This window comes from Phasianus colchicus, chromosome 17, assembly GCF_987193195.1.
Source record: "Phasianus colchicus chromosome 17, bPhaCol1.hap1.1, whole genome shotgun sequence".
In the NCBI taxonomy this organism is placed as follows: domain Eukaryota; kingdom Metazoa; phylum Chordata; class Aves; order Galliformes; family Phasianidae; genus Phasianus; species Phasianus colchicus.
Genome location: NC_143452.1, coordinates 972753 through 996594, shown reverse-complemented (window position 1 = coordinate 996594; position 23842 = coordinate 972753). Strand labels below are relative to the sequence as shown.

The window sequence follows — 23842 nt, the reverse complement described above, 5'->3', positions numbered from 1 at the left end:
GGTAGGAGCAGGGCAAGTAGGGAATGGGGCAGAGAAGGAAGCGAGGAGATGTTTCTTTGTATTCACCCCTTGACAACCAGGAGCCATGCAGGAGGAGGGCAGCAGAATTAAAATAAAATGAGTGTGTGTTTTCCCACACCTTACCAGTTGGTAGCACCAAATGCTGCTGGGCACTTAGAACCCATGGTTACAAAGGGCTGTGGGGCTGCAGAGGGCTGGCAGGACTGTGCCACACGAGCTGCAGGAGTGCTTTGAAGCCATGCAGGAGCACAGATAACATATAACAGCTGCACTGTTTTCCTAGGCTTTTCCTCTTGGCTTTTGGTGGAGAGAAGCCAGTATAAGCTGAGCTTCATCGAAGGAAACAGGAACAGGAAAAGCCTATCCCTAGCTCTCCCCATTGCACCAAACTGACTGCAAATGGCAGCAAGTGCAGTGCAGGTGGGCAGCAGGAGCGTGCTGCAGCCTCGTGGCACACCCATTCATCACTGTGGGTGCAGCAGGGTGTTTGGTCTGGCAGCCCTTATCCAGCCCATCTGAGGTGCCTGGTTTTGGTGTCCTCCTGTTCTGCTGCTGCCTGTGTGAGCTGTGTGCTGCTCATTCCTAAAGCTGCTGGTTCTGGCCCTCTCACTGCGCAGCGGCTTCAGGCTGTTCCTGTGGCAGGTATGTACTGCTGGCTGCTCCCACAGCTCTGCTGTGACTTCCCTGGCAGGCTGTGGTGACAGCTGCCTGCAGGGTGTCCTGTGGCCAGCACTGGCCTTGGGGCACACAGCCCACAGAACTGCCTTGGGCTCTGATGGGTGTCTGGAGCTGGAGCGGCTGCTGGCAGCCTGGGGCGATGCAGCAGAAAAAGGGTTCCTGCCTTGTGCTCTCCTTCTCATGGGCCCTGCAGCCTCTGGCCATGTGTGGATGTCACACAGCTCGGGCACGGAGCGCTGGCTTACTGTGAAGAGCTGATGCATGAATGGCCCCCCATGCCCGGCCGCCTTAGCTAAGTGTGGGACTGATCTTGGCTTGGGAGCAGCTCACCCTGCTGCCATGCCGGGATGCTATTGACTCGCTCTCTATATGGTATCTGTGCCTGGCTGTTGCAGGATCAAAAGGAGATCCATTCTCGTGGGATCTGCACACTTTGTAACTAATCCAGTACGTTGTTCCAGGTGATCCCCAGCTTGAGAAGCCTGCAGGATCTAAAAGGTGCAAAGGCTGTGGCTGAGGCTGACCCCATTGCTCAGCCCAGGCTCAGAGGCAGCACCTATAGTGCAGTGTTTCTCCCTGCAAGAGAAGAGCTTCTCTTGGCTGCTCAGGGACACGGTGCCATGTGGGTATTGGTGCTCTGCTGCTCAGTGGCGGGGCAGCCTGGCAGGGCCACTCTGTACCACACAGTGCTTTTGCTGATCCACATTAGAAGTGAATGTGCAGAGTGCTCTGTGCTTGGACCACGGTGAATGGGTGAATGGGTGACCACTGTGAATCCAGCCTCAGCCTATGGGATGTAAATATTTACAAAGCCCAGCAACTCTGGAATACCCAGGGAGCTGGATGGGGCTGGGAGTTCCAGGGTGCTAGAGGCTGCTTCTGGACAGGCCTGCCCTCACGGGAAGCAGCTGTCCTGGCATGGGGCAGGACGATGTGGGGTGCTGGGAGGACCCCACAGCGCACCGCAGCCCCATGGTTCTCAGGGTCCTTTCCAGCTGGAGGGCTGGGCTCTGCCCTTGAGACATAATTGCTGTAAGACGTGGAAGAGATGTCTTTGTGGAAAAAATGGGGGCAGTTCTGTGTTTTGGGACAAAAAGCTCTTATGACTAGATGCATTCTAGTTTTCACAAGCCCTGGTGTGGGAGCAGGGGTCACTGGTTGTCCCCTGCGAAGGCTCTGGGCTGACTGTGCCGTGGTGGTGGCACAGGTCGAGCACCATGCTTCCAGGAGGGCATTTGGTCTGGTGCTGTGCCTGGGAACACAGGAGAGATGTCAGGCTGAGGTCCGTGTCCTGTCCTGCTGTGCCACCGTCAGGCAGGGCCGGGGCTTCTGCCCACAGAGCTCTGTGTGGGGTGGCGAGCAGGTCCGCCACTCATGGAGGGGCACGGCTCACGTAGTGCTCTGGCATGGAAAGCTTTGCTGGGTGTGTAGCCCTGCAAACATGTGCTGCTTCTATCTGTGGGATTTGCTTCACGTGCTGCCTCTCTGTTCTCTTTGCAGCCACCCAGCTTAAAAGTGCTGAGCCGCTCCCCAATGTCGGATGCCTCGGACACCTGGGAGTGCAAGGCGCAGGGCCCCTTGGCCGGCAGTGAGGAGCAGCAGTCCCACAGGGCAACGGCCACAGAGGCAGGTGGGCAGTGCCTGTGCCCTGAGGAGCAGCCTGACGGGGCTCCGCTGCGGCGGCCAAGCGCCCAGAACGGGATGCAGGACACTGGGGCCGTGGGCACGGGGGTGAAGAAGAAACGAAAGAAAAAGGATTTGGGAGAGCAGGAAGGAGGAGAAAAAACAGCTGTGGAGGTGAAACCAAAGAGGAGAAGAGAGCCTAAAGAACCAAAAGAGCCTAAAAAGGCCAAGGAGCCCAAGAAGCAGAAGGAGCCCAAGCAGAGGGAGGTGACCAAGAAGCCCCGGAAACCTCGGGAACCCAAAGCTCCCAAGGAGCCTAAAGACAGGAAGAGCGGCTCTGAGCCTGGCCCCAGAACAAGGCCCAAGAAGAGCAGGTGGGTGCTGCTGTGACCTGGGCTCGGTGACTGGCAGGGGCTGTGGGCTCCAGGGGCTGACGTGGGGTGCACCCTGGGGGAGGAACTACAGCAGCCGTGGGCTCTTAGCAGAGCTGTGTCTGGGAGGCCTGAGGACTCCCTCGTACTGCGCAGCCGAACACCACTGCCTCTGGTAATTCCTCATCCTATTAATTAACATCATTGGACAGAAGAGGAGCTCTGATTTCTTTTTAATTGGGAGTGTGTGCAGAAAGCAGAGCTGGTCTCAACTGGCATCATTTGATTTACTGTCAAGGACTTTCTGTGTTTGTGGAGAGTCCTGTACAAGGAGGCAGGCTTACTGATTGGAGCTGGGCCCTCCTCTGTGCTGTAAATAACCCATAGGATGAATGTATTTGTCCCAGAAATGAGATTAGTACAAAATCCAGCTTGGATTTTTTCATCAAAACCTTTCTTTGTTGGAAGACATCAGTTTGGTAGAACTGCTTGAAGGAACTTTCCTAGCAACAGTCACCAGAATGGGCTTCACAGGGTCCACTGCATCCACCCACCTGCCTCCCTCCTGCCACAGCAGTCTGTGCTCTAGCTCCTTTGTAGCTCTCTCATGGCTGGAGGAGAGGCTGTGCCAGGGTGGCCGTGACAAGGGCTCAGGTGCATTGTATGGGGCAGCACAGCTCCCACAGCAGGCTGGTGGGGAGCTCGGCAGGTGAGAGCGTGGCTCTGCTCCTGGTGGAGCACCCACAGCTGAGCTGCACAGTACTGCTTCATCTGCTCATCCTCGAACCCAGTGCTCTGCACACAAGGGATGCCTGGCCCCGTGTCATGGGCTGGTGAGATGTGGATGACAGATCAAGCAGAGAGTAGCAGAGAGCAGGGAGGTTAGGAAGTAGAGCTGGAGCAGAGTGGGAAGGAAGAGAAGGATGAGGCACATGCAGAGGCAACGTTCAGTGCCCAGAAGGATTGTGGTGTTCCTAGGAAGGGCAAACCACAGTCTCAGTCTCAAAGCACCTGCAGGGTCAGTGCCTGCCCTTAACTCTCCCTGTTTCCAAAAAGCAGGATTTCTGTTTGCTCTGTGTGGCCCATGGGCCAGCCAGGCGGTGTGGTCACCGTGTCCTGCAGGATATGTGAGCACGCTGCTCTCCCAGGGTTCCCAGCCTGGCGCCAAGCCCAGCCTGGCCTCGTGCCCGGCACACAGGCCTGCTGTGGCCATTCCTGGCAGGAGGCTGAACTGGAGGCCTTGAAGGCAGCTTGTTTCAACCTTTGCCAGAGATGAAGGATGCTGCTGGCAGCCTTTTCTAGTGCTGCCTCCGCTGCGCCTGTAAGAAACTGCTGTGTGGGTGGTTCACACACATCCACCCCATGATGGAACCTTGGGGTCCAGGCCACCGGAGGGAGGCTTGGGAAAGCAGACCTTGGAGACTGGGGTCCAGCTGTTGTCCAGGAGCCTGCTGCCACCTGGAAGGTCCTTTGGTTGCCAGCAATGCCTTCACACAGTGCTAAAGGCAGCCTGCGACAGCATGACCTGCCCGCCGTGGCTCCAGCCTGGTTGGCCAAGCAGGAGGTTGTGGTGGGGTCACCCCAGCTGCAGTCTAGGGGCTGCTGCAGAAAGCAAGGCAGAGCCCATTATGAGCCTCTCTTATAGTTGCCTTGGCCTGTGGCTCAGCAGACAGCAAACAAACCCACCTGAAGCTGGGAGCAGACACCCCGAGGTGGAATGGGAAGCCTGCTCCCAGCCATGGAGAAGGCTGGGGATGTGGGGCACCAGTGGGAGAGCCCCATGCCAAGCAGGCGACTGGTGGGGCGGGCACTCCGTGCAGAGGGATTGATTGCTGGGAGTCCTCTAAGTGGCAGATAATGGTGGCATAATTTCTTCTAAATTATTTCTAATCACAGCCAACTACTGGCTCATGAATGAAGCAGTTGTTAATTGTGACTTGCAAATCAATATCTCGGGAGTTATTGCTCGGGTGGAAGCAATGCTCTCCGTGCATTTTCAGGGCCTCTAATTGAACTGCTGCTACACAGTCGGGTCAAATTTGGCCTGAACAGCAGATTTTTAACTGTGTGGCTTTTGCTGGCCCCAGACAAGCATGATTCTCTCATGAAAATGGGGACAAAACCTCAGCGGGGCTTTGGAACCCACTGTTCTCTGCAGCTGTGCAAGTCTTGGATGTGGAGGGGCTGCTGGCGAGAGCAGTAGACAGCTCTGCTCCCAGGCTTCTAGCTCAGCCTGGGGACAGGCAGCAACTGCTGAAAATCTTCCCTTAGCAGTGTTTGTTGCAGTGGGTACGGATGGCTGTGCACCCCAGCTGGGTGGGGAGATGCTTGCCTGGCTCTTCCTGGCTCCTTGCCCCATCTCTGTCACAGCATTCAGCCTGGCTCCCAGGTCCCAGGAGCTGTGCAGGCTGGCAGTGAGCTGAACCTCATCTCCAGCAGCCCCTGTGGTGCCGCTCCCCAAGTCAGGGGGAGCCCCCACCCCCGTGCTGCCCTGCACCAGGCTGTGCAGTTGGACCCTTTTGTCCTGATGTGCTAGAATCAGCTGGAAATACCTGATGGTATCAGAGACACAAACTGCCACCACTGCTGGCTGTGCTGATACGTCTGGTGCTGGGGGAGACCCTGGGAGCCCTGTGCTACCCTTGGGAGAGGAGGGAAGAGCATTTTGGAGCAGAGCCCTGTGCAGATGCCTTCTGGCTTCTCCCAGGACCCCAGAGCAGTATCTGACCATTGGTCTGTCCTGGCACTAAGGAGCAAGGTCTGTCTGTTGGTCTGTCTTGGCAGCAAGGAGCAGGGGCCCACCCCTGTAGAGAAGAAGAAGAAAGGGAAGAGGAAAAATGAGATCCCAGTGGACAGCTTGGATTTGGATCAGGATCTTCTGAGCCCATCAGTACAGAGTCCTGAGGAGTCTGCGGAGTCAGCTGACAGCCAGGTATGGCCCAAACCCTTGGCTAGATGCTGGCTGGGGAAATCCTGGCTGCATCTTAGTGGAAAAAGAGCTGGGTGTTATCCTGTGCCTTCTGGCAGTGCCCCTCCCCAGGATGCCATGGGAAGGCTGTTGAGCATCTCTGCAGGACTCTGCTGCGTATGGCCTCGGGGCCAGCAGAACTGTGCAGGCCGGGCACTCTGCTCCAAGGCACTGGTGGAGGCCTTGCACAGCACTGGTAGCAGCTGCTCTACCTGTGGCAACAGTGCAGGGGCTTACGTCTCATGGTGCCCTGTTTGTTCTTTCCCACCACCTCCACCCCACCTGTGCAGAGGATGGATGGTCTGGAGATCAGGCAGCCCTGGGGCTCTCTCTTCTCAGGCTTCCATCCCCATGCCAGGCAAGGGAGGTACTCGGACTGCCTGTTTCCCCATCACAGAATCACAGAATCACAGAATTGCCAGGGTTGGAAGGGACCTCAAGGATCATGAATCTCCAACCCCCCTGCCACACGCAGGGCCACCAACCATTCCACCTAATGCTAGACCAGACTGCCCAGGGCCCCATCCAATCTGGCCCCGAACACCCCCAGGGACGGGGCATCCACAACCTCCCTGGGCAGCCTGTTCCAGTACCTCACCACTCTCTCCGTAAAGAATTTCCCCCTGACGTCCAACCTAAATCTCCCTTCCCTCAGCTTAAAACCATTTCCCCTTGTCCTGCTGTCACTCACCCTTTCAAAGAGTTGATTCCCCTCCTGTTTGTAGGCTCCCTTTAGGTACTGAAAGGCTGCAATAATTCACCCCGCAGCCTTCTTTTCTCCATGCTGAACAAGCCCAGCTCCCTCAGCCTGTCCTCATAGGGGAGGTGCTCCAGTCCCCTGATCATCTTTGTGGCCCTCCTCTGGACCCTCTCCAACAGCTCCCTGTCTGTCTTGTACTGGGGGCTCCACACTTGGATGCAGTACTCCAGATGGGGCCTCACAAGAGCAGAGTAGAGGGGAACAATCACCTCTCTGTCCCTGCTGGCCACCCCTCTTTTGATGGAGCCCAGGATCCCATTTGCCTTCCGAGCTGCAAGGGCACACTGCTGGCTCATGTTAAGTTTTTCGTCTACCAAGACCCCCAGGTCCTTCTCCACAGGGCTGCTCTCAAGGACCTCTCCTTCCAGTCTGATTACTTCTTTCATCCCATACACAGAAACGACGCTCTGGCCGGCAGGTGAAGAGGAGGAAGTACAATGAGGACCTGGATTTCAAGGTGGTGGATGATGACGGCGAGACGATAGCTGTACTGGGAGCTGGGCGAACCTCCGCGCTCTCTGCCTCCACACTGGCATGGCAGGCTGAGGTAGGGCTGGAGGTGGGACTGTGGTGTTGGGGCTTCCTGCATGTCAGGGTGTCCCAAGGGTGTCACTGTGGGATTCAAGGAAGTGTAGGATCCTTGTGTAAGGATGGTGCAGCAGTGCGCACATAGGAGTGTGCCAGCAGGAGGTCTGAGTGCACTTGGGGTTAGGTAAGGTCCAACCTGCCTCCTTCTGCTGGGAGAGTAAGGCCTGTGGGACATGTTCTGTAGCTGGAGTTGTAACTGAATGCATAACCAACACTCTGCCTCTGCCCACCTTTGGCTCCTGTTTCTGTAGCTCTTGCCTTTGAGGTTAACAGCCAAAGACTTTGTGGGTGCCAGATCATCATTTTCTGTGCACATTGCCACTCTTCATCAGTCCTTCTGATTGTAGAGATGCTCAGCTTGACACCTGCCACAAACCTGCTCTGCTGGGCAATGTGGCGTGGCAGGGACCAACTGGAGTCACTATGGTTTGAAGCTCACTGCGTTTCCTTCTGATCTTGTTCCTCATTCCTGCTGGCCTGTGTACCAGATGCTTGCAACTCACTGCCTTTCTGTGGTCACCAACAAAGCTGCCAGATATTAATAACAGTCACTAATTGTTGTCCTAGTGTTCTTGTGTCCCTCCATAGTCCCTTTTATCAAGGCTTTGGTGTGGCTATTAGCCAGACCTGCTGCTGAGCCAGTAAGAGCTGGCCTGATGCCCCAGCCCTGTCTGGAGCGCTGCAGTGTGCCCTCAGGACGTGTTGCCCTTTCCTTCAGCGGCTGCCTGAGGCCACAACAGGCTCCCACCAGTGAACTCTTCAAGTGAGATTTTCAAAACAGCAATTGGGAATGGATTGCCTGTGTCAGGCGTCCGTGCTGCAAGCCTGCTTCTCATTGTATTTAGTCTTGGACACCCACCTCGGTGTGCCCAACTCCAGATGAGCTGTGAGGGCAGGCATCACAACCAGGCTGAGCTGAGGACCTGCTCTGGGCTCTTTCCTTCAGGCTTGGCCAGGGCTGACTATGACTGCTCTTGGCACCAGGACTGACCCAGCAAGTCAAGAAGGGAGCCCTGAGGCCCCAGAGCTGTTCTCTCCATGGCCTGAGCTTGCAGTTTCCCTCCCTGGATCCTGTGCCACAGAGCATTACTGGGAGGCCCTCAGGCTCCCTGCTTGTTTTGTGCCTGCCATCTTGGGGCTGGGAGCAGGATGGTGTTAGGAACACCTCCAGCACAACTTTGTGGAGTGGCTGCCCATGGTAACCATGAGAAGGTCTCTGCAGCCTCAGGGAGAATTTCCTCACAGTAGGCCCAAAGTCCCTCCTGGTTCTGTCCCCTTGCATGTGCTGTGGCCATGGGCAGGTGGCAGTGATGGAGGGAGTACCTCCTCTGTGTTTTGGCAGAGAAGCTCCTGAGCTTCCTCCACTTTTCTGGGCTGGTGAGCTTGCAGAGGAAGAGCAACTGCTCTGTGGTAGGTTGATGCCAGACAACAAGCTGGGAAAACAGCTCTCTGCTCTCTTTCCACTGTCCCCAGGAGCCTCCTGAGGATGATGCCAATATCATCGAGAAGATCCTTGCCTCAAGGATGGTGCAGAAGGAGGTGAGTGGCATAGATGCCAGTAAGACTGGAGGTCTTTGGACAGAAAGGGGAGGAGACCTGGCCATCTTTGTGCATCAGGCACAGGTTATGCAGCAGGAGTCCTTGTCTCTGTGCTATTCCTGCACCTGTGCCTTGCAAGGGGCTGGTGGGGTGTACCCAGACCATCACCTCTCTGGGCTGGGAACAAGCATGGTGTTCCCGTCCAGGCACCAGGAAGCCTCTGGAGAGGAGTCAGACCTGGACTGGTCCCCAGGTGTTCATGACCTTCATCCTCAAGGGTGGTATTGCACCATGCTCCTCAGAGCGGGCACCATGCCATGCCTGGCCATCATTGCTATCTGTGAGACGCAGCCAGCCTGGGGTCCACGGCTGAGAATGCCCCTCCCGCCCACCGTATTCTGCACAGGCTCTGGATGCCACTAATTTTCCTTCCCTTGGTTTCAGACTCATCCTGGAGGCCTGATGTTCGAGATGGAGGAGTTCTACGTCAAGTACAGGAACTTGTACGTGCAGTGTTGTGGTGCTCTGTGCTGCAGTGGTGCACATTCCATGTGCAGGAGTGTGGTCTGTGTGCTCTCACCTCTCTCTCAGCCCAGCTGCAGCTCTGACCTTGCTGCTGCTACTCTTGAGCCAGGCCCAGTCTGTGGGGAGCAGGGCAGCCACCGCAGCTGCAGTGCTCAGTCTTGTCCATGGCTTTCTTTGGTCTGGGGCCCCATGTGATGAGGCAGGAGCTGGGTGTTCTGTGGGTCTCTGGGAACTCCTTGTTTGTCTGTGTGGTGGATGGGATCATTTCCCCAGTACCTCTTTGGTCACGTTTTGTTGATTTTTTTCCCTCTGCAGCTCCTATCTGCACTGTAAGTGGGCAACTCTGGAGGAGCTGGAGAAGGACCCCCGGATATCCCAGAAGATAAAGCGCTTCCGAAACAAGCAGGCTCAGATGAAGCATATTTTTACAGAGGTGAGAGCTGAGTGCAGCAGGCAGCCATTCCCTTCTCTGGCACAGCTGGACCAGAGCTCTGTCTGAGCAAGCCATGACAGTGCCCTGAACACCCCTGGTGTCACCAGAGGAAGTATGGGTAGGGTGACAGATAGCCCTTGCTGGTCACTGCCAACCCTGGAAGCATTGCTCAATGGGAAGGAAGGCAGCACACAGTGCTGATGGTGCTTTCATCATATGGGGAATGTGCCTGCTTGTGATGGAGCAGAGGGGAGAGAGACCTATAAATACCTGGGTGTAGGGCCACTGCTGCCTGCTTTGCTATATAAGCAGATTAATCTTGTTTAGTATGGAAGATGTTCTATCATTTATCTTTTTGTTCCAAAGATAGTTGTTGGATCTCCTCAAACTGCCTCTTGTAAGTATGAATTAGGTCGGTAGTCTATGAACATTTCTCCATGGAAGTAATTGCAAACTCAGGGGAGTGTGTATCTAATTTCTCATTCCTGAGTCTGTTTGGGACTTTCCCAGGATGCAAAGAAAAGGCATGTGTTGGATGCACTATTCCATTGACAGTTTAACAAAGAGCAGCTGCTCTTTCCTGTGACTAAGCTTAGCTTGGGGAGCTGTGAGCACAGGAGCCTATTTTTTCTCATTCCCAAGCCCTAGAAACCTCTATCCAAGGACAACTGTCCACTCCTCCCCATGCTTTGCCTTCCCTCCTGAGCAGTTGCTGCTGGTGTCTGCTGAGTAGAAATTGGGGAAGAAGAGAGGCAGAGGGAGCAAGGTGCCATCCCTTGCAGAGCAACTGGGCTCCACGAGGGAACACCTGCAGGGACCTAGGTGGTGCTGTGTGCAGTTCTGGTCTGTAGCAGCCACAGCTTTGGATGCTGTATATAAGCTGGAGCACACAGCTTAAGTCTTTGTGCCTCGGGGCCAGATGGGCTGGAGCAGACAGTTCTGCCTCCCAGCAAGGGCAGCACAGGGCCAGCAGCCGCTCCAAACTGAGAGCTTTGCCTTCTGCAAGGCTTCTGCATCCTCCCTGCCCAGAGACAGATGTCACATACCTGTGTCCATGGGCACTTGGTGTGCTGCGCACAGCAAGCAGCATGCTGGGGACAGATGTCCCACAGTTGTTTTCTCATGCCCACCATCTGTTTAACCTTCAAATCACCTTGAACTTACTTCTCCTTTTGCTGTCACAGCCTGATGAGGATTTGTTTAACCCAGACTATGTGGAGGTAGATCGAATTCTGGAGGTGGCTCACACGAAGGACCCTGACACCGGAGAGGTAAGTGGCTGCATCACTCACCTACCCCAGAGAGGGAGGGAGGTTCAGCAGGAGAGCTGGATCCAGCACACGCATCACGTCATCTCTCATCAACTTGCCTTTCCAGCTTTGCACAGCTCAGACCCTACTTCTGGGGGCCCCCTGGCACTGGGGTAATACAAGGGCCATTGAGCATTGCAGTGACTCAGTCTCAGTTGCAGCCTGTGCCCATGCCATGGGCTGAGCAGCCGTGAGCCCTACTCTGGTCTACAAGCCTCTCTATGTGCTGCAGGAGGTGACTCATTACCTGGTGAAGTGGTGCTCGCTGCCCTATGAGGAGAGCACCTGGGAGCTGGAGGAGGATGTTGACCCAGGGAAGATAAAAGAGTTTGAAGCCCTCCAAATCCCTCCAGAAATCAAGCACATGGTAACGTACCCAGAGGTAACGTACCCAGCTGGCAACTGCTGCCCTGGGCAGGAAGGGACTGTCTGTGTTTTGTCAAGGTCTAACAGTGGTCACCTTCTTGTCCCCACTACTTCAGTGCAAGCCCCATATCCTCCCCTCTGGAGGTATTAGCTAGTGGGATTTGCGGGTGGGATCCAGAGGCCAAGACCTCTCTGTGAATCTGCTGAATGTTTTGAAGCATTGTCCTTGTGCACAGTCCCAAAATCAGGGGCTGGCAACACTGGATATTTGCCTTTTCCTCTCTATGAATCTTGCTCCTGCTTTCTCCTCCTAGGAGCGCCCAGCATCTGAATCCTGGCAGAAACTGGAGAAGTCCCGAGAGTATAAGAATAGCAACCAGCTGCGGGAATATCAGCTGGAGGGAATGAACTGGCTGCTCTTTAACTGGTATAACAGGTGAGGAGGGGCTGGAGCGCTGGCACATGCCTTTGCAGGAGTAGAGCTGACAAGCAGGGGCCTGACTGCAGCTGCTGAGAGCTGCCAGTGCTGGAGCTGATGGGCAGTGGCCTCAGCAGCTGTGTTTGTGTTAGCCTTGCAATTGAGTCTGTAGGAATGTTTCTCTGTGGTGATACTATGGGCTTAGTTATGGGTCTAAAATACAGCTGATATTTGGTATTGGTCAGGCTTCTTATGACCCATTTTTGTGGGAGAAATGCAGAAGTATGCATGTTCTCAGCATCAGCAGGTTTTGTTCACAAGCTAGAGTGCACCCAAAAGACAGCTTCTTTCACACTAACTTCGAGTCCATCATCTGGAAGAGGTTGGATAGTCTGGCTTACCCAGACCAGTTTGGGCCACTGACCTGATGTCCCCCACATCATGGAGTCAGGTGTGCATGGTGGTGACTTGCTTGACAGCACATCGAAGGGCTAGTGACAGAGTGGTTCCTGCCCCTGAGGGCCACATTAACCTGTCCTTGCCCATATCTGCAGGAAGAACTGCATCCTGGCTGATGAGATGGGGCTGGGGAAGACAATCCAGTCAATCACCTTCCTCTCAGAAATCTTCCTGATGGGCATCCATGGCCCCTTCCTCATCATCGCTCCCCTCTCCACCATCACTAACTGGGAGAGGGAGTTTCGCACCTGGACAGAGATGAATGCCATCGTGTACCACGGCAGCCAGATCAGCCGGCAGATGATCCAACAGTATGAGATGGTGTACAGGGACACACAGGTGACTGACGCACACAACACTCCCTGGATGTGTCCTCCGGTTCTGACTTCCTTTACTGGGGAAGCACTGAGTTGCACATGGGGCTTATGGTATCTTTTAAGGATCCCTTTGGTGGCATGGGCTCAGAGTGCACTGTGTATGAGTGAAGAAAAGATCCAATTCAAGCAGAAATGGGAAAATACAGCTGAGTCCCAGCCACAGCTGTTGTCCAGGCTTGATTATTTTGCCTTGAAGCAGTGCCTGGTTTGGAGACATGCAGTCTGCAGCCAGCATGGAGGCTTGCAGGAACCTGCCCACTGCTTGAGGGAGGTGAATGTGAGAGAATCCCAAGTAGGATTCAGATGCTAACATTGTTATGGTGTCCAGCCTCTGTGGACCGCCAGGGTGTGTCACAGCATCCTCCTGCCCTGCAGGAGTCAAGCACTGCATATGGTTTATGTCTCCCTAGGGCAACCCTCTCCCTGGGATCTTCAAGTTCCAGGTGGTTATCACCACCTTTGAGATGATCCTTGCCGACTGTCCAGAGCTGAAGAAGATCCAGTGGCGCTGCGTGGTCATTGATGAGGCACATCGCCTGAAGAACAGGAACTGCAAGCTGCTGGAGGGGCTGAAACTTATGGCCCTGGTGAGCACGTCCTGCTCAGATTCATATGAGAGTAGGGTGGGTCAGAGGTGGCAGTGCCAAGCAATTAGATGTCTCTGCCAGCTGCTTAGTCCCAGGGCCAGAGCTGAGATCTCCCTGTCTCAGAGGGGAGGCTGTTCAGAAGCCATTTAGTTGCTAAAGCAGCACTAATGATGGAGGACCCTTTGATGGGTGGGGAACTGGTGACCTCTATGGTGACAATATCTTTTTTTGCTGAAGTGGAATACTAACCCACAGCTAGATGACTCCTCCTATGTCCTTGCATCTGCATGCACTCCCTGACAGAGCACTAGCTGGCCACACAGCGCAGCTTTGGACTGCTTCAGCATACAGAGATAGTGGCTGAGCAGCTATGTGCAACATCCTTTGCCTGTGGTGTGCCTTGGACCCTACAGAGAGCAGGGCTGCCATATTTAAGGTTCTCTTAGTTCTTTGCAAAAATGGGACTAATCTGTGCCAGGGGTAACGGTGCAGGGCTGTGTGTGATGAAAAAGGGGTCAGTGAGCTGCTCAGGGAAGTGGATTTGGATGTCCACGTCCTTCACATCTATTTGTTGAAGAGGACCATCAGGCCTATTAACCCCATCAGGAGTACTGTATACAGGCCTGGGACACCCAGCACAGAAGGGCTGTGAGCTGTTGGAGCAGGTCCAGAGGAGGGCCTTGAAGATGGTCGGAAGGCTGGAGCACCTTTCCTATGAAGATAGGCGAGGGAGTTGGGCTTCTTTAACTTGAAGAAGAGAAGGCTTCAGGGAGATGGCATCGTAGCCTTCTGGTACTTGAAGGGAACTTACAAGCAGGAGGGGACCAAATTTTTACATGATCTGATAATGACAGGACAGGCTTTAAATTAATAGAGGGGAGATTTAGATTAGATGTCTGGGAAAATGCTTTACTCAGAGGGTATGAGGTGCTGGAACATGTTGCCCTGGGAAGTTGTGGATGCCACATCTCTGGAAGCATTCAAGGCCAGGTTGGGTGGCATCCTGGGCAGCTTGATGTGGAGGTTGGCAATCCTGCCTGTGGCAGGGGGTTGGAATGAGGCAATCATTATGGTCCCCTCCAACCTAAGACATTCTGTGATTCTATGACCCTTTCCTACCCAGCTGGGTCACACTGACCTGTATCTGGATCAAGCTCCAGAAATTAGTAGTCTTATGTCTCCAGTGTTCCCCAAATCCCTGCTGTCCCCCCATGACCTCGTTTCTTGTCCTTGTGAGCTGCCTGGGGCTAAGGAGAAATGCTGCTGTCCTGCCTTCGTAACCATCACCTTCCTTTACACAAGTCCCATGGAAGTCTCCCAGCCATTTGCCCTTTTTTCATAGCAGGTGACTCTTGAGGATGTTACCTACATTAGGTCTAGCAGGAGGATTAGCCTGATCAATGAGTGGATGGCCAGGTCTCTGGCAGTGCTGAGACAGCAGCCCATGGTGAGCCTTGGGAGGCAGCACTCAGAACAGTGCTCTGATCTACCAGGAAAAAGTCTTGCCCCTATGTGCATGGAGTCTTGGGCTTTGTTGGCATCCCTATCCACGTGCCAGCACAGCCTTACTGAGGAGCTCATGCCGGGATAGGGCTGAGCTGTGGAGGCAGCGTGGGGGGGTCTCAGTGTTGGCTGTTCTTGCTGCCCAGCCATACTGTTGCACATCCTGGCAAGCATCCTGGGAACCACAAGACAGCAGCTGGGTCAGCACTGTGGCCAAGGAGCTGCTCTGGGTGTTCCTTTGCCTCTTGGTCACACAGTGCTCTTCTGGGGCTGGAAGATGATGAACGTTGTGATCTTGGGGCCCTTTGGAGCTAACCAGTGGGTCAGCCTTCAACCTGTTTTCTGTGTACATCCAGGAGCACAAGGTGCTGCTGACAGGCACCCCCCTGCAGAACTCAGTGGAGGAGCTCTTCAGTCTCTTGAATTTCCTGGAGCCACAACAGTTTCCCTCAGAGACAGCCTTCCTGGAGGAGTTTGGGGACTTGAAGACGGAAGAGCAGGTACCTAGAAGAGTGAGACTGGTGCCTTAGTGCAGATCACTGAGACAGCTGGCACACACTCAGACTTTGCGGAAGTGAACACCACCCCTCAGTGCCTAAAGATCTGCTCTTTGCAAGGTGCAGTGCTACATGTAAGCCCTGGACTCAACCAGGAGAAGTGAAACTATGACAGAGGCCATAGGCCAGTGCTGCTTTGGAGAGGGGACCCGTGCCATGCCAAGGGCAGGGTCTGCTCCCTGCGTAGTTCCCCACTGCCCCTTGCAAGCTTGGGCAGCTCAGTGCACCCACCTTTCCCATCTTGTCCATCCAGCAAGAGTATAGGGTGAGTGAAGAAGTCAGTAAGTCCATGTGTCTGTCACTCTGTCAGGTTTCCTTGGAGAACCATTCTCAAAGATCCCCTCAAGCATGGGTCATGGGGAGCAGCACAGTACCCTGGGTTGCTTTGCTGCACTTCGAGTGCCTAGCCTAAGTGAAGACTGCAAAAGATCGTGCTAGGGGAGCAAGCATGGATGCATGGAGCTTTGATGAGCTATGATCGAAGCTTCTGGTTCTCCTGCAGCAGACTCACGTATCCAAAGCTGCCTGCAGCAGAACTGTGCAGAGTTCATGGCTCGTTCACTTGCTTGCTGCAGGGGAGCCAGATCCTAAAATTACCCTGTTTGTCAGAGCAGTTGTTTCAGGGCCATTTATAGTGGGTTTCCAGCCTGGAGAGGCTCTAATATTGCAGGCCTCTCTGCTGTTGTCTCCATGTGCTTGCCATGCATGGAGGGCAGTGAATCTCTGCTCTTGCTCTGGTCAGGTGAAGAAGCTGCAGTCCATCCTGAAGCCCATGATGCTGCGACGGCTGAAAGATGATGTAGAGAAGAATCTGGCACCCAAGCAGGAGACCATCATTGAGGTGGAGCTGACCAACATCCAGAAGAAATACTACCGGGCCATTTTGGAGAAGAACTTCTCCTTTCTGTCCAAGGGTGCCAACCAGCACAACATGCCCAATCTCATCAACACCATGATGGAGCTGCGGAAGTGCTGCAATCACCCATATCTCATCAATGGTGAGGGCTGTGCACTGGCACTGGGGGGCTTGGGTCTCACTGCAGTGTTTACTTGTCACTGCCCATAGGGCTCACTCAGCTCTGGCCTTCTGCCTGCAGTGATCTGCTTTGGTGCCCTTCTGGGCAGCCCAGCTCCCCTGCAGTGCTGCCTGCTGGTGGGCACTGCCAGCCTCAGGGTCCTACCAGGTTCTCTGTGTACAGCTGTTTCAGGGGTATTTTAGAGTGGAGTCCTCTTTAGTATTCCAGTGTGACATGTTCTGTCAAGAGCTGGTGCAAGACCAGAAGGAGTAGAGTCAGAGGAGTGTAGGGGCTTTTGGAGATCTCTAGTCAGCCTCCCTAGATCTAGTCAGCTGCAAGGATTCTGTTCCTTGCATGGTGGCTTGCTGTTGCCCTAGACAGGAAGCTGGAGTCAACTGCACTGCCAGCCTGACCAAGAGCTCACATCCCTTGGGTTGGAACTAGATGACCTTTAAGGTCCTTTCTAGGCCAAGCCTTTCTGTGATTCTGTGATCCATTCTCACCTGGCAGGGGCAGAGGAGAAGATCCTGGAAGACTTCCGTAAAACACACAGCCCGGAGGCACCAGACTTCCAGCTGCAGGCTATGATCCAGGCAGCTGGGAAACTGGTGCTCATCGACAAGCTGCTTCCCAAGCTGATTGCTGGTGGGCACAAGGTGCTCATCTTCTCCCAGATGGTGCGCTGCCTTGACATCCTGGAAGACTATCTCATTCAGAGACGGTTAGTACGAGCTTCAGCATTCGCTTCAGCTCCTCCATGTCATATCCATCCTGCACTGTAGATACTGGAGTGGAAAAGGCCCGGGGTGGGGATTTTGTCATTCTGTGCCCATGTACCGAAAGATCTGAGTTACAAGTTAGCACCAGTGGGTGCAGACTCCAATGCTGGACAGTGTGATCTGGCGTGCCCACACGCAGCCTGGGGGGGAAGGAGCAAGAAGGGGTTTGTAGCTGTAGTGAGGTCAGGCCCTGCCATGACCCTGCCCTCACCTCTTCCCTCTTGGAGCAGGTACACCTATGAGCGAATTGATGGACGGGTGCGTGGCAACCTGCGCCAAGCTGCCATCGACCGCTTCTGCAAGCCTGACTCGGATCGCTTTGTCTTCCTGCTGTGCACGCGAGCGGGTGGACTGGGCATCAACCTTACTGCTGCCGACACCTGCATCATCTTTGATTCAGACTGGAACCCACAGAACGACCTCCAGGTAACGGGGCAGGCAAGGCTGGAGCATACAGGTCCCACAGCACGGCTCCTATTGCTCCAGCCAGCTGGAGACCTGTGGGTAGCAGCACCTAGCTGCTCTGATACGGCGTGCAGCACTTAGAGAGCTGGCACGCATCATGGGGGAGATCCCACTGTAGCTCTAAAAACACAGGTGGGCAACACTTTGCCTGTACCTGGTGGTGGAGGGGTCGAGAAGAGCAAAGGTTGAAGCCTGATCCCCATTTCCTTGCCTTGGAGTGGTGGGTCTGGCTCCTACTCCAGCTCAGCCACAGATGCTCAGTAGAGGTTCCCCAGGAGGTGGGAGATGTTGGGCTCACGATGTTTAAGCTTGTGCCCTTCTCTCTCCTAGGCTCAAGCTCGCTGCCATCGGATCGGGCAGAGCAAGGCAGTGAAGGTATATCGCCTCATCACCAGGAACTCCTATGAGCGGGAGATGTTTGATAAGGCCAGCCTGAAACTGGGCCTGGATAAGGCTGTGCTGCAGGACATCAACCGCAAGGGCGGCACCAATGGGGTAGGTTAGCAATCAGAGCGGGGTTCAGCAGGAGGCTCTGAGATAAGAGTATGTCTCCTTCCCAATGCATCCTGTCCCTCTATTTTCTCTGGGCAGCTGTGCAGGGCTGTGCCTCTACATGGGGCTAAAAGCCTCAGATTCAAGGTAGGATGGTTCTCACCTGGGCTCAGACCGTACAGCTTTCTGCAGCACCAGTCCATTGTCAGATTGGCCAACATTCCCAGCCTGTCTGTCCCTCTCCTACCAGAGCTTAGGAGCCCAAAGCCTGTGTGACAGCTCTGCTATCCACATGAGAAGAGATTGTGGGCTGTATTAACAGCCCACCCAGCCCATTTCAGCCATGCAGAACTGTTTTATGAGCATTATGCAGCACTGTGCAAAGCAGAAAGGTAGACTAGAGAGAGAAAGAGGCTGGGAAGAAGTGCAAGTGACTGCCGAGTTGCAGCAGGCTTCTGGGTGGGGAAAGCCCAGTCCTACACACTCACACTGTGGCTGTTCAGCCTGGCAGTCTGCCCCTGCACAATCACAGGGTTTGTGGACACGTGGTACTGTGTCTGGTTGGCATGGACTCATGCAGCGGGAGGTCTGGGTCAGAAGAGCCTTCTCCCATGGTACTGGTGCCCGGAGCGGCTGGCAGGGGTGGTTACGGTGTTGTGTTTGGGCAGGTCCAGCAGCTCTCAAAGATGGAGGTGGAGGACCTGCTGCGGAAGGGTGCCTATGGTGCTCTCATGGATGAGGAGGATGAAGGATCCAAGTTCTGCGAGGAGGACATTGACCAGATCCTGCAGCGCAGGACGCAGACCATCACAATCCAGTCCGAGGGGAAGGGCTCCACCTTTGCCAAGGTGTGTCATGCTCTTTGGGTGGGAAGAGAACTGCCTCCTGGAGCAGCAGGGGGCCATTCTGGAGGGTGTAGCTCAGTTCTGTTGGCATGGCCTCTTCCCTGTGTATGGCTGAAGCTGTGTCCGCCGGGAGGCCAAGCTCTTCTGCCTGTCCTTGCATGCCCAAGAGTAAGACCTTGTTGAAACATGGAGACAGCAGGTTCTCCTGTCTCAGGAGGTCAGCAGAGCTGTGAGGAGGGGGCTGCTAGCCTGAGAGAATTGAGAGCTGTGCCAGCCTGGCAATGTGCACTTGCAGTCCAGAAAGCCAGCTATATCCTGCTCTGTGGCAAGGGAAACATGACCAGAAGGGCAGAGATGTGATTTTCTCCCTCTACTCTGCTCTTATAAGACCCTGTTCTTGTGGGTACTGCATTCAGCTCTGGGGCCCCTGGCACAAGGATACAGAGCTGCTGGAGTGGGTCCAGAGGAGGCCACAAAGATGCTCAGAGGGCTGGAGCACCTCTGCTATGGAGACAGGCTGAGGGATCTGGATGTGTTCTGCCTGGAGAAGAGAGGGCAGAAGGGTGTGGGAAGGCTTTGTGGTACCTTCAGCACAGCCCATCCCTTTGGCCAGCCTCACTCTTCTTCCATAGGACCTGGGTCTGTAAGAGGACCCCTGGGGAGGTGGCAGGACCTGGCTGCTGGCCTCCATGATGCCAGAAGCTGTGTGCTGCCACACCGTGGGGAGCTGTGTGCCTTGGGGTCCTGACAGGCCCAACAGAGCAGCCTCCTGCAGTCAGCTAACAGGAAGGAGCCCAATAGGCCAGCTCTGTGCTATGCTCTTGGCTGCTGTCCTTGGGGAGTCATCGGGCTTCCCTGCACTTACAGGTGGCACAACCCAGGCTCAATTTCTAGCAGGCTACGCAGGACTGTAGTGGAGAGAGATTCAGCTTCCTTAGGCAAACAAAAGAGCTTTCTGACACGTGTAAACATAGGGCGCAGTGTACTGGGGATCTCTGCTGGGGAAAGCACATCTGGAGAATGCAGCTGCAACCTGTTCACTCAACTTCTCTTACTCTCAGGCCAGCTTTGTAGCATCAGGCAACAGAACTGACATCTCCTTAGATGACCCCAACTTCTGGCAAAAGTGGGCCAAAATAGCAGAGCTTGATACTGATGCCAAGAATGAAAAGGTAAGATCCAGTTCATGGCCTCTGAGCCCCACAGCTGGTACAGAATTGCCCCACATTCACCTGAGTTTGGGAGGTCCTTCAGTGGCTATGTAGGTCATGTTCAATCTCCAAGAAGCAAACCGCTCTAAGATCCAGACACAAATAGGGCTGAGGGGAGCTGCCTAGGGCTTCTTCAGCCCTGATGGAGCAAGTGGGGACAAGTTTGAATTATGCCATTGCTTTCTCCATCTGTATTTGCAACCCTGCTGCCCTGCCTTCAGGCTAGTGATGGGAACAAGGAATAAAGCCAGGTTATCTGGCAGCCCATCTCTGTGTCTGAGCAAGGAGATGTGGTCTGTCAGTTGGATGTTACAGCAGTCCTGCCTACTGCCCTGCCTGGCAAATAGGTTTCTTCCCAGCAGAAACTGTGGGGAATGTGGCTGCTGGTGCTCCAGGGAGCCAGAGTTGGCCTTCCCTGACCTGATTGCAAAACTGCTGGACCTTCCCCATGCACCTCTGTGAGCATCTCCCAGGATAATATCCTTGTTCTTGGCCCTGCCTGCCATGTGGATGCTAAGACAAGCCGCAGCCTTGCTGGTGACTCACTGTACATCTGGAGGCAGCACAGCTGGGGCTCCTGCCCTGAGCTGGACTGATGATGACATGGATGCATTTGGCATTAATGGGAAGAAAAGGAGGCATGTGCATACCATTTGATTTCATGTTGCTCCTCTTGCCCCTTCTCGGAAGCTGCCTTTCCTCTTCCAGCCCACCTGCCTCCCCATCAACACAGCAGTTATACCACCTTCAGCACTGCTTGTCCCAGGCATTGCTGGGAGGGCCAGGATTGTGATTCAGAGCTGAATCAGCTGCTGAGCATCAGCAGTTTGACCTCTGAAGGCCTGATTTTCAGCCTCTGAGCATTCAGGCTGAATTATGTGCTATCTCTAAATTGTCTTGTGTGCACATGAAGCAAATTTGGGGCTGGGATCCTTGTGGCAAGGTGGTGACCAGCCCCAGGGCTGGGAGCTAGGAACCAGAGGTGTGAGCAGAACCAGGGAGCAGCAGCAGGGAGGACTTATGGTGCCATGATGGAGGGCAGGTGTTGCACCCCACAGCTGAGTGTGTTCCCTCTTTGTCCCCATAGGAGAGCTTGGTCATCGACAGGCCCCGTGTGCGGAAGCAGACCAAACACTACAACTCCTTCGAGGAGGATGAGCTGATGGAGTTCTCTGAGCTGGACAGTGACTCAGATGAGCGGCCCACACGCTCACGGCGCTTCAATGAGAAGACGCGGCGGTACCTGCGGGCTGAGTGCTTCCGCGTGGAGAAGAACCTGCTCATATTTGGGTAAGTCTCACCCCCTCCCAGAGACCACGGCCATGGCTTCCAGCTGCCCCAGCACACAGGTGGGCCTCCAGCTGCCGCACTCATGTTCTGTCCATCCTCAGCAATGTAAGACCCTGTCCTTGAGAATTGTGCCCTTTGTGAGCTCATGGAGAGTGGTGCCGGTGAGGTCTCTAGCTGCACAAGAGTGTTTATTGTCTCTGTATTACTGCGGTTCCAGCTGGGGACGATGGAAAGATATCCTGACCCATGGGCGCTTCAAGTGGCACCTGAACGAGAAGGACATGGAGATGATTTGTCGAGCACTGCTGGTTTATTGTGTCAAGCACTACAAAGGGGATGAGAAGATAAAGAGTTTTATCTGGGATCTCATCACACCAACGAAGGATGGCCAGAACCAGGCACTGCAGAATCACTCAGGTATTGCGTGTTCTCTCTGCCATTGCAACAGTACCTGTCATTAGTGTGCCTTGTGCAGGACTAGGCTGAAGAACTGAAAGCGAAGCCATTTGAAACATCAAGCACTTGTGTTGAGCATGATGACTCTCGTTGCAGAGAAAGTATCTGCCATGGGACTGACCTCCATACAGACCTCAGAGACAGCAGCAGTGGCTGCCTGTGTGTGGGAGTGCATTCATAGTTCCTGATGCTTGTTTGGCTATGGCTGCTGTGGAGAGAGCCTTGCAGTGAGAGCAGAAATGCCACCTCACTTTTGAGAGGGGCCTGCAAAGTTTTATCTCGGTGTACTGTCAGGGTTTCCCTGTGCTGGAGGACACTGCACTGTGAGCTCACAAGTGTTGATGACCGGGTGAACATGTTGGCTGGGACAGTTGTGAGGGTGCCTGGCTTTTCCTCAGGGCAGCTTAGGATGCAGAACAGATCATCACACAGGGACCTACCTGTGCCAGCCCAATACAGAGGCTAAAGTTGGATCTGCCTGGCCCTGGCCTTGCAGCTGCTTGGTTGTTTGGAGATGGCAAGGGGCACTGGCAGTGCAGTCTGTGCAGCTGTCTCATCCTATGTCACCAGCCTGTGCCTCTTCTTGTCACAGTTCTTGTCCTAGACACACTGCTCTGTAGTGCCTGCCCTGGTCAGTGGGGGTGCAGTGTTGATGATTTGATATGAGATGCTGCAGTGCAGAATCCTGCTGAAGTGGTGCAGGACCCCTTATCTCAGGTTTGGCTACACCTTCCCTGTTGAGAGGACTAGTGCATGTATATATGAACTCTGAATACCCCACATATCACACCATGTGTTGAGATTCCGTTGGGCTGAGGCTTCCTATGTGTCCTCAGCTTCTGATGGGGTCCAGCAGAGCCTTTCCTTGCTCTACTCTCCCGCTGCCCCTCTGATTCCCAGAGGAATGGGGCTCTGCAGACTTTCCCCCATGCCTGTGTTGCAGCATCTGCTCTCTGTAGGAGTCCCTTGCAGCACAGCAAAGTGCCATCATGCAGCCACAGTGGCCTTTCTCTTTCCTGGTACGAAGCCTATGCTGGCTCCTTGGGCCAGCTGGAGGATTGCAGCTTGGGACACATGTGCCCGTTCTGAGTCAGAGGACTTTGCACCAGGCAGAATACCTGCATCACATGGCTTTCAGGACAGGTGAGTTGGGCTGGGAAGCTGTGGGGGAGCCCTTAGCGTTCTCTTGGGGTGATCAAGCCCCATGGCTGTGTGCTACTTGTGGGGCTACTTGTGGGGAGGAGTGAGAAGGCTGGGTCTCCCCAGCCTACATTTGGCTCCACTGAGACAGGCTGAAACCTGAGGCTCCTGTTTGAAGACAGTGGCATGCAGGTGGAGCATCTCCGGAGCAGGGCTGTCACTGAGCCCCAGGGATGTGCTGAGCACGACATGGTGCTCAAACACCATGGTGCAGTCTCAAGACCCAGCACAACTGTTTCCTTCTGTCTGGAAATGTCTGACTGGCTTTATGGCGTGAGGTCTGAGCATGTGGCCTTCAGGGGCTTCTTCCAGTCGCTTCCTTCAGCGGGAGCTGCTGGCAGGGCTCCCTCCTGCTCTGCCATGCAGCCCTGCACAGAGCACTTGGTCTGAGACTGAGAGAGCCCAGTGGGGAGCAGAGCAAAAGGAAGAAATGAATTGGCTGATATGAATGGGCTTGATGTAAGTAGTGCCAAGTAAGAAACAAGCAGCAGTTTAAGTGAAGGATCAGTAATGCTTTACTGCAAAAAGCAGCACTGTAACCTGTGCGTTTGGATATTTAGCACAGAGAGGCAACCTGGAGCTTCTCTGTCAGCTTTTCAGAGTGGCTCTTCTCAGCTCTGCAACCCCACTGTTGCGTTAGCCAGGGGCTGGACAGAACCATCTAGTCTAAAGTTGGAGGCGGGAGGAGAGCAGAGCCCTCCAGTGCAGAGCAGGCACACAGGAGGTGCTGCCATGGCTCGCCAGGGAACCAGAGCTCTCCTGGATGCAGAGCTGCTGAGGCAATACATGCTCCATGCACTTCTGATGTGCAGAAAGCAACAGAAAACCTCCAGCCCTTGCACGTGCCTCCTGGATCCTCAATCCTGTGTCAGGGTGACTGTGAAAGGGTGAGTGGGAGCTGCAGCCAGCCCTGCTCAGAGCTCTGCTGGGCCCAGCGGGCTCCTCTGGTCATCCTGGCATGGGGCTGAGCTGCGAGGAAGGCAGTGTTTGCCCAGACTTTGTGAT

At 54.6% G+C, this 23842-nt stretch overlaps 1 protein-coding gene across 7 annotated transcripts in view; it reads left to right on the top strand.

Moving 5' to 3' along the window:
* CHD6 (chromodomain helicase DNA binding protein 6) overlaps positions 1-23842 on the top strand; it is a 74405-nt gene that overhangs the window by 28742 nt on the left and 21821 nt on the right. For 5 of the 7 annotated variants that reach the window (XM_031605627.2, XM_090152245.1, XM_031605624.2 and 2 more), the window contains 20 exons: positions 2200-2696; positions 5478-5625; positions 6819-6968; positions 8483-8548; positions 8993-9051; positions 9389-9506; positions 10691-10777; positions 11049-11198; positions 11497-11618; positions 12155-12398; positions 12847-13023; positions 14883-15026; positions 15826-16081; positions 16610-16820; positions 17109-17304; positions 17674-17838; positions 18504-18683; positions 19742-19852; positions 20979-21181; positions 21399-21598. In XM_031605627.2, coding sequence (XP_031461487.2) covers positions 2233-2696; positions 5478-5625; positions 6819-6968; positions 8483-8548; positions 8993-9051; positions 9389-9506; positions 10691-10777; positions 11049-11198; positions 11497-11618; positions 12155-12398; positions 12847-13023; positions 14883-15026; positions 15826-16081; positions 16610-16820; positions 17109-17304; positions 17674-17838; positions 18504-18683; positions 19742-19852; positions 20979-21181; positions 21399-21598 — 3451 coding nt within the window. In that variant the 5' untranslated portion in view covers positions 2200-2232. The remainder of the gene's footprint in view (positions 1-2199; positions 2697-5477; positions 5626-6818; positions 6969-8482; positions 8549-8992; positions 9052-9388; positions 9507-10690; positions 10778-11048; positions 11199-11496; positions 11619-12154; positions 12399-12846; positions 13024-14882; positions 15027-15825; positions 16082-16609; positions 16821-17108; positions 17305-17673; positions 17839-18503; positions 18684-19741; positions 19853-20978; positions 21182-21398; positions 21599-23842) is intronic. The other 2 variants (XM_031605629.2, XM_031605625.2) reach the window with 1 other exon arrangement.